Source organism: Myotis brandtii, unplaced genomic scaffold, assembly GCF_000412655.1.
Source record: "Myotis brandtii unplaced genomic scaffold, ASM41265v1 scaffold193, whole genome shotgun sequence".
NCBI lineage: Eukaryota > Metazoa > Chordata > Mammalia > Chiroptera > Vespertilionidae > Myotis > Myotis brandtii.
The window spans coordinates 2,219,027-2,229,365 of NW_005357191.1; the positions used below are offsets into that span (position 1 = coordinate 2,219,027).

A 10,339-nucleotide genomic window follows, 5' to 3' on the forward strand; every position below is an offset into this window, starting at 1 on the left:
CGTGCTGGAGCCGCAGCGCCGGGCGCTGTCCCTGCGCGTGCCGCCCCGGCGAGTGGGCATCTTCCTGGACTGCGAGGCCGGGAAGCTGGCCTTTTTCAACGTGTCCGACGGCTCCCACATCTTCACCTTCACCGACACCTTCTCGGGGCCGCTCTGTGCGTACTTCAGGCCCAGAGCCCCCGACGGCAGCACACGCCCCGATCCGCTCACCATCTGCCCGTTGCCCGTTCGAGGAACACGCGTCCCCGAAGAGGAGGACGGTGACACCTGGGCACAGCCTTACGAGCCCTCGGCGCCCCCCATGGACCCATGGTGAGGCGCGCGCTCGCCGGGTGGAGGAAGCCCCGCCAAAATGCCAGCAAAGGCGACAGACAGACAGACAGCACAGCGGAAGGGAAACAGACAGGGGCTTGGCCTGCGTAGATGTGTCTGTGTGTTTAGAATTTTCTTTTTTTTAAAAAAGAGGCAATTCCCAAGCTTGTCTGTGTGTATCATAGGATTGAGAAAGTGAGGAAAACATATTGATGTTGCCAGGAGCCACTGTGCTCACTGCGCAAAGGGGGAGGGAAGGGGGAGGGGGGAGGGGGGGAGAAGGGAGACGTATGATTGGATTAAAGATATCCATTAACTTACATATTTGTATACGTCGTATTTATTTTCTAGTTGATAAGGAATGAATTCATCTAGGGCTCATATCCCAGCTTTAAATGTCAATTCCCACTAACATGAACTTGGGAAGCGGCTGATTCCGGGCTGGGACTGAGAAAGCACAAGGCGGATCTGGACCGTTTTGTGCCTTAAAGTGCAAACGTGCTCAAAAACTGATGGGACACAGCCAAGGACACAGGAGCGAGGGTGAAGGGGCGCCGCTGGCCATGGCGGGACGGTTTGAACTTTAAAGAGAATCTTGGCAAGAATGAATCGTGACAAGAATTGCTCAACACGGGGCTGAGCAAATAAATGTCGAAAAGTTGACTGAGCATCAGGTTTCTCAGAGAAAGAAAACAAACACAAAATACAGAGAGGGGCAAGGAGAGAGCGAAAGAACACCTCCAAACTCGTGGTTTTCACGGTGTGTAGGTGGACGGAACACATGTGTGATGGGGTGGAGGGGTGTGTGTATGAGCATGCGTATTGTTCCTGGCTCTGCTTTGAGGGCTTAGGAACAGTAACATCCAGGACCAATGAGCACACATATCTGGCACCATAACTTGTTGTTTTTTAGCCTTTTCCACTAAAAGAACAAGGCTCCTTGGAGAAATGATGGGCTCTGGGTCTGGGAAAACAGACAGGTGTGACATTGAGATTTATTATACATCCTTATGTAATAAAGAGCTAATATGCTAATTAGACCGGACAGCGGAATGACCTTCCAGAGAGACCAGTGGGCGGGGGTCAGGGTCGTGAGGCAGCCTGGGCCGATAGGGGGGGGGCGGGCTGTGAGGGCCTACTCTTGCATGAATTTCGTGCATTGGGCCTCTAGTTTATATAGAGTTTTTTACCCAGATTCTGGTACAGAGGTCCTAAAACCCTTGGAATTTCCTCAGTGATAAGAGAAATAAGGGTGTCTTTTGAAGTCTCTAACAAGCCCCTCTCAGATACTCCAGAGCTCATTTTAGTCAAGGCGATGACTTTTGGAAAGCCGTGAGGATCTGGTCTAGCTGCCTGGGGAACCACCTAGTCATTACAGAGTTGTAATTTGGCCCCGCCCCCATCCCAGCCTCACGGAGGGGCTGGAGATTGAGCTCTATTGCCAGTGGCCAATGAATTAATCAATCATGCAAATGAAATAAAGCGACCAGAAAAATCCAAAAGGACTGGGTTCCAGAGCTTCCGGACTGGTGAACACCTGGGGATTCAGGGAGCGTGGACTCAGAGCATGGCAGCCCTGTACCGCTTTCCACACACCTTGCCTTTGCGTCTTTTTCTTCTGGCTCTTCCCGAATCATACAATCCTAGTAAACCTGGAATCTAGTAAATAAACTGTTTTTCCTGAGTTCTGTAATTCACTCTAATAAATTAATCGAACCCAACGTAGGGTGTTGTGGGAACCTCTCATTTACAGCTCGCTGGTCAGAAACACAGGTAACAACCTGGACTTGCAATTGGTGTGTGAAGTAGGGGGCAGCTAGACCCAAGGAGAGATATCACTTGAGGGATATTAGGCAGGAAAGATAGCTCTAGGGCAGGGGTCCTCAAACTTTTTAAACAGGGGAACGGGACAAAAACAATATTTGTATTTGCATGTGGCCCACGGGCCATAGTTTGAGGACCCCTGCTCTAGGGCATGAGGGGAAAGGGAGAGAAAAGGGAGTTTATCTCACCCACTAAACAAAGAAGTCAGCCACCTTAGTACTTGCCAAACAAGATGACCAGATGTCTGTACAAACATTCCAGAATAAGCCACAACAATGCAGAAGGGTACTTTGAAACCTACAGGGGGAAGGGTATAAAACCTCTTGAACCCTCACTGGGCACACACTCAGACTAGCTGAGTTGCCCACTTATGCTTTATGTCAAGTGTATTCTTTTTTAAATATATATATATTTTTATTGATTTCAGGGAGGAAGGGGAGAGAGAGGATAGAAACATCAATGAGGAGAATCATTGATTGGCTGCCTCCTGCAGACCCCACACTGGGGATCGAGCCCACAACCCAGGCATGTGCCCCGACCTGGAATTGAACTGTGACCTCCTGGTTCATAAGTTGATGCTCAACCACTGAACCATGCCAGCTGGGCTCAAGGGTATTTATAATAAATTTGCTTTCTTTGCTTCAACACTGCTATCTGTCACTCATCCGAAGTCTTTCTTGCGAGATTGACAAGAGCTGAGGAGGGAACAGCCCCCACCCTCTGACTCAGGGGCTGTCAGGTAACATTAACATGCTACTACTTGTCTTGTGAACCATAGAGGCTGTGCCGGAGGCCACCCAGGAGGCCAGACCACTCAGAGTAGACACTTGTCCCCTTCCAGCTCTCCCCATGACTCTCTGACAAGTTTATAAAAACAGGGCATGATATATTTAGTTTTTCCTGCTGTTCACATGTCCCATGCAGCTATCCCTCAGACCTGTTGCAGGTGAATCATGGTACAGATCCCTGTCCAGTGTGCAAACACACCTGTGACGTATCTGGCTGTGAGGCTTCTGCCTGAAGCAGCCTGAGCACAACTAAAGCACAAAGGCTATCAAAGCTAAGAGAGGATCTTGACCTCCACTGGGAGGGCGAGGGGAACAAATCAAGTTATCATTGGCCCTGCGGGAATCTTACGTGGAAGACAAAGACCCCAAAGACATGGACCAGGCGCTCCCACACATTGTTGGTGGCTTAGAAGTTGATGCAGCCGTTTTGAGGTCAATTTTGGGAATGCCAACCAATTTCTAAACATGAACATCCTCCGACCAGCGGTTCCACATCCAGGAATGTTCACACAAGCACCTGAGACAAAGGATGCTCACAGCATCTGTGTGAAAACATAGACCAGAATCACCTACTTGCCAATAGGAGGATAAATAGGTTAAAATGGCCTATTCGTACTTCGGGTACTACCGCACCATAAGTTTTTGTGGTGTACCTCAATTTCTTCATGGAGAATGTATTGCTTATGTTATTGAAAATGTGAGCCAATGCTTCTTTCCTTTCTGCTTCAATGGTAAACAAGCACCAGAAAATCCTTTTAAAATATACAAAAGGAAGCCATCTGATGGACGTCTTAGCACTCAGGGGCAGTGACATGACGTTTTTTTGTCCTCTGAGTGCTCAAATCGCTGCCTGTGATTGCCTCTGCGGAATGCTTTCTTGTTCCTCTACAGCATCTTGGGTAGAGCCCATAGTGTTCATGTAACTTTCATTGTTCAATGATCTGTCCAGTTTGCAAACTCTTGTTTCCTATTCAATACGAACGCCCAGCAGGTCGGGGACCTGCAGTGAAGAGGGAGTCGTTCTGCCTCTGGAAACTCCTTCTTCCTCCCTCTGTGCTGATATAAGGAGAGATGCAGCCATAACTTCCCAGGGCCCGCCCTACTGCTCAGCTCCCCAGTGTCGCTGAACACCTCACCTCTACTCCACCTGCTCACAGGACACCCCAATGCTCCTGTGATGCTCGCCCTCACCTGCAGAGGGCGTGCTTGGGAAGGGTGCAGCAAAGTGGCTTGGGTTGGCCAGGTTTCCAGACGATCTTTGACCCCCACGAAACTCCCACGCTGTGTGTGTGCCTGCTGAGTGGGGGTTGGGTGGGCTCCTCTGGGCAGATCAACAATCCTATCAAACAAGATGCCAGGCTCCTCTTCTTGCAGGCATCCCCCAAAGTTACATCTGATTCTTCTAGGGTCGGCTCAGGGCAGTGGCAAGTACTCCCACCGTGTGGAGGGCAGGAAATTGCCTCTGGAATGTTCCACCACCCCAGGCCTCCAACGGACGCCAGTCTCCCCATCCCCCACTCCGAAAAGGAAATCAGTTCCTTTTGTGCCACTTAGTTCACATATTTATTTCTTTTATTTATAGCTTATGGTCAATGCCAATCAACTCCATAACGTGAAACATTATTAAAAAATTAAAGCATTATGATGCAAAAAGCATAAAAGCAGGCTCAGAGGCACACGCGGCCGCAGGAGACCCAGCGGGTGCTTCAGGCCCGAGGATGCCTCGGCCGTCACTGTGTGCACATGCGAACCAAAATCTGTATCTAAAAATGTTTTTCCCATCGAAACTGTTGTGACTCTGATTCTTAACGATTAAAGCAGGTATTTTCAGAAAGAATTTAAAAGAATGATTACAAACTTAATCCTGCTGGTGCCCGCCCAGCCTTCCTCCAGCAGGGGCGTCCTCATGTCTGGTTTGGCTTCTGAGGCCCCGGGCCGGGCCTTCACCACCACCCCCACCCCCACCGCTGCTGGCAGCTCCACCCCGGCTCCAGGCAGCATTCTGGCTGTGGCGGCACCTGCTTCCAAAGTCCTGGCCTGGAACTTCGTCCCACAGGGGCCAAGGCTCAGGAACACCCCCGCAGTGCTGAGACTGGGGGGGCTCCTCCTCCAGCCAGCGGACCCCTGCATACTGGCTGCCACAGTTTACATCCGGCCGAGGAGCTTCTACTGTCTTTGTCTTTCCCAGCAGCAATTTGGAGATTTTGTAGATAAAGGTCCAAAAACAGGTCATTGTCTCTGTCACTGCCGCTGCCTCCCTGGGGGAGTCTCCAAACCTCCCTGGAAGGTGATCTTGCAGAAGCGCTGGTCAGCGAGAGACCTGGGAGACCCTGGGACTGGAAAACAGAGAAGCAGTAGGTGAGCTGGGCAGCTTGCGGGGAGGGGCGGAGGAGGAGGAGAGAGTAAGGGGATGGCTGGAGTCCTCACGGGGCCTGAAGCTAGTTTCAGAAGGGTGAACGCAAGTAAGTGGGGGCCCAGCTCTCATCTGCCTTCTAACCTGGGAGCTCAAGCCTCATTGTAAGGCCAGGTACTTACTTACCTGCTTTGTAAACTTTTCAAGTTGTCACCGTCTTGCTGAACAGGGTGCTCACAGTAGGTCTAAGAGGCAAGAGAAAGAACCAGGATCGTTAACACCAAGCAAGGCCAATGCAAGGAAGTGGGATGTTTATGTGGAATTAGGTCCTTCTGTGGGCATTTCTAGGAGGGACCCCGAGATGCAGTAAAAAAGGAGCCGACACTTCAGGCTTCTGCTCTGCGATGCAGAGAGCTGGGAGCATCACTCTCATCCTTACGACAAGGAAAGAACTGGATAAACTAAAAGCGATGACTCTCCTTAGGTCCATCAGAGATTTGGGGTCACAAGGCAAACGGTTGCCTTGAAAACCAGAGACAGGCCCTGGCTGGTTTGGCTCTGTGGATAGAGTATCAGCCTGCGGACTAAAGGGTCCGAAGTTCGATTCCAGTCAAGGGCACGTGCTGGGGTTGCAGGCTGGATCCCCAGTAGGGGGCGTGCAGGAGGCAGCTGATCAATGATTCTTTCTCATCATTGATGTTTCTATCTCCCTCTCCCTTCCTTTCTGAAATCAATAAAAATAAAAACAATGATTAATATGCTAAGGATTGTCGTGGAAAAAGTGGATAACATTGCAAGAAAAATGGATAATGTAAGCAGAGAGATTGAAACTCTGAGAAGGAAAGAGCCTCTAAGCTTGAGACTATGGGGATAGAAACTTCCCAAACTGAAATACAAATAGAAAAAAGTGAAGGAAAACAAAAACAGAACAGAATATTCAAGAACTGCAGGACAAATACAAAAGGTATAACATATGCATATAAGAATACCAGGAGAACCAAGATGGAGGCATAAGGTATAGACCTGTGGGTGCTGCCTCCCACAACAACATCGAAACTACCAACTATAGGACAAACAGCTATCATAAGGAACCATGGGAAAGCTGGCCCAGTGGAAGCTCTACAATTGGAAGGAAAGAAAGAAGAGCAATGAGACTGAGTAGGATGTGCAGAGACTCCAAGTACAGAGCCCAACCCAACAAACTGCAGATTTCAACTCCTCACATAGAAAGAAGAGCATTGAGATTGATTAGGATGTGCAGAGGCACCAAGTACAGAGCCCAACCCAGCAGGCTGCAGATTTTGGCTCCTCGCATCCAGGAGGGACGCACTCGGGGGGTGGAGTCGGGTTCGGGGGAAGCCGGGGCCGGCCCAGCTGGGCCGGCAATGTGGAACCGCTGTACCAGCAGGCGCACAAGCACGTTCACCGGTTCCAGTCTCACGTGGGACGCTGGGGGACGGCAGACGGACAGTCTGTGCACTTGGTGGAGGGCGAAGTCTGAGCAGGCGTGCCGGATGTTCAGCCACCAGGAACGCCTGGAGATTTTGTCTGGTGGGGAGCCGCCCGGCAGGGGACAGAGTGCCAAACTTCGTGTTACCCCGGTGAGGTCGGGACAGCTCTCGTGAGGCCGATACGGCCCCGGTGAGGCCGGGACAGCCCCAGTGAGGTCAGGACGGCCCCAGTGAGTTTGAAACGGCCCCAGTGAGGTTGAAACGGATAATGGGGACCAGTATAGACTGATGAACAGGGGGAGATGCAGAGGCAGAGCAGCATTGAACAGACTGTCAAACTACAGTGGGAAGCCTGGGGAGGGTTTGGGGGGGTGTTAAGAGATCAACCAAAGGACTTATATGCATGCATATAAGAATAACCAATGGCTGAACCGGTTTGGCTCAGTGGATAGAGCGTTGGCCTGCGGACTCAAGGGTCCCAGGTTCCATTCCGGCCAAGGGCATGTACCTTGGTTTCAGGCACGTCCCCACTGGAGGGCGTGCAGGAGGCAGCTGGTCGATCTCTCTCATCGATGTTTCTAACTCTCTATCCCTCTCCCTTCTTCTCTGTAAAAAATCAATAAAATATATATATTTTTAAAAAAGAATAACCAATGAACACAAGACACTAGGGGGTGGGGGGGGGAGGAGACATATGTAATACTCTTTGTAATACTTCAAGAAATAAAACTTATTAATAAAAAAAAAGGAATACCAAAAGGAGAATTATGCTCAGTGAAATAAGTCAGACAGAGAAAGACATGCCATGTGGTTTCACCTGCATGTGGATTCTAAAGAAAAAATAAATGAACAAAAAAAACTGAAAAAAACCCTCATAGATGCTGAGAACATTTTGATGGTTGCCAGAGGGGAGAGGGAGTGGGGGCAGAGGTAAAAAGGTGAAGGGATTAAAATGTGCAAATAAAAACTGTGTCAGGGATGTAAAGTACAGCATGAGAATACAGTGAAAAATATTATAACAACTGTGTATGGTCGTAGGTGGATACTAGACTGATTGGGGGATCAGTTCATAAGTTACATAAGTGTCTAAATCACTATGTTATCCACCTGAAACTAATATAACATTGTATGTCAATTGTAATTGAAAAATAAAAAAGTTATTTAAAAAAAATACCAAAAGGAGGAGAAAAAGAGAAGGGAACAAAATAAATATTTGAAGTAATAATGGCTAAAATTTTATGCACATTAATAACAGCAAACTACAAATCCAGGAAGCTCAGAGAACACCACATAAGATAAAAGACTAAAAATCTATACCTAGGGCCCGGCCCGCATGGCTCAGTGGTTGAGTGCCGACCTATGAAACAGGAGGTCATGGTTCGATTCCCAATCGGGGCACATGCCCAGGTTGTGGGCTCGATCTCCAGTTGGGGAGGTGGGGGGCAGAAGGCAGCCCATCAATGATTCTCTCTTGTCCTTGATATTGCTATCTCTCCCTCTCCCTTCCTCTCTGAAATCCTATATAATAAAAGGCTAATATGCAAATCAACTGAATGGCAGAATGACTGGTCGCTATGATGTACACTGACCACCAGGGGGCAGATGCTCAATACAGGAGCTGCCCCCTGGTGGTCAGTGAACTCCCACAGGGGGAGCACCACTCAGCCAAAACCCCTGAGCCGAACTCACCGCTGTGAGCACAGAGGCAGAGGAAGGAGCCTCTCCTGCCTCCGCAGCATTAAGGATGTCCGATGGCTCCCAGACTGCAAGAGGGTGCAGGCTGGGCTGAGGGACACCACCCCCCCGAGTGTGCAAATTTTGTGCACTGGGCCTCTAGTCAATAATAAAAATATATCTTTAAAAAATAAAATAGCCCTAACTGGTTTGGCTCAGTGGATAGAGCATTGGCCTGTGGACTGAAGGGTCCCAGGTTCGATTCTGGTCAAGGGCATGTACCTTGGTTGTGGGCACATCCCCAATAGGGGGTGTGCAGGAGGCAGCTGATTGATGTTTCTCTCTCATCGATGTCTCTAGCTCTCTATCCTTCTCTCTTTCTCTCTGTAAAAAATCAATAAAATATATTTTTTTAAAAAAAAAATAAAGTAAAAATCTACACCTAGTCCTATCATATTCAAATTGCAGAAAACCGAAGACAAAAAGGAAAATCTTGAAAGAAGTCAGAGGGAAAGCATCTTACCTATGGAGAAATAAAGTTAAGAATTACATCAGAGTTCCTATCATAAACCGTGCAAGCAAGAATTGAGTGAGGCGAAATATTTAGTGTGGAAAGACAAAACCACCAACCAAGAATTCTTTATCTACAACAAATAATCTTAAAATTTATGTGGAACCACAAAAGATCCAGAATATCCAAAGCAATCTTGAGAAAGAACAAATTTATAGGTGTCACACTCCCTGGTTTTAAACTACATTGCAAAGCTATAGTAATTAAAGCAGTATGGCACAGGCACAAATCAGACACACAGATCAATGGAACACAATAGAGAGCCCAGAAATAAACTCTCACTTACATGGTCAATTAATCTATGACAAAGGAGACGAGAATGTACAATGGAGAAATGAGAGTCTCTTCAACAAGAGGTACTGGAAAAACTGGACAGATAAATGAAAAAAAGTGAAAATGAACCATTCTCTTACAACATATACAAAAATAAATTTAAAATGGATTAAATACTTAAATGTAAGACATGGAACCATAAAAGTCCTAAATAAAACATAGAAAGTAAACTCTTTGACATCACTTTTAACAACACTTTTTTTTTATATCTCCTTGGGCAAAAGCAACAAAAGCAAAAATAAATAAATGGGAATATATCAAACTAAAAAGCCTCTGTACAGTAAACCATTAACAAAATGAAAAGACAATTTACTGAACAGAAGGAGATTCTTGCAAATAGCCCATAAGGTATTAATATCCAACATATATAAGGAACTCCTACAACTCAGTAACAAAAATATAAATAAACAATGCGATAAAAAGAAGGGCACAGGAATGAAGAGAATTCCTCTAAAGAGTACACACAGATGGCCAACACACATCTAAAAAGATGCTCAAGGACTGAAAGGTCCCAGGTTCAATTCCGGTCAAGGGCATGTACCTGGGTTTCGGGCACATCTCCAGTGGGAGATGTGCAGGAGGCGGCTGATCGATGTTTCTCTCTCATCGATGTTTCTAACTCTCTATCTCTCTCCCTTCCTCTCTGTAAAAAATCAATAAAATATATTAGAAAAACAAACAAACAAACAAACAAAAAAACAAAACAAAAAAAGATGCTCAAGCCCTAGCCGGTTTGGCTCAGTGGATAGAGCGTTGGCATGCGAACTAAAAGGTCCCAGGTTTGATTCTGGTCAAGGGCATATGTCTGGTTTGTGGGCTCAATAAAAAAATAAAAAAGATGCTTAAGCCCTAGCTGGTGTGGCTCAGTGGATAGAGCATCGGCCACAGATTGAAGAGTCCTGGGTTCAATTCCAGTCAAGGACACATGTCCAGGTTTCGGGCTCGATCCCCAGTGGGGGGTGTGCAGGCAGCAGCCAATCAATGATTCTCATCATTGATGTTTCTATCTCTCCCTTCATCTCTGAAATCAATA

General features: G+C 47.4%; 1 protein-coding gene across 1 annotated transcript in view; it reads left to right on the plus strand.

The window, feature by feature from the left end:
- Nucleotides 1-561, plus strand: part of LOC102245211 (butyrophilin-like protein 9) — an 18,392-nt gene extending 17,831 nt beyond the window's left edge. The window contains exon 10 of the mRNA XM_005864955.2: nt 3-561. Coding sequence (XP_005865017.1) covers nt 3-316 — 314 coding nt within the window. The 3' untranslated portion in view covers nt 317-561. The remainder of the gene's footprint in view (nt 1-2) is intronic.
- The last annotated feature ends 9,778 nt before the right edge of the window (nt 562-10,339 follow it).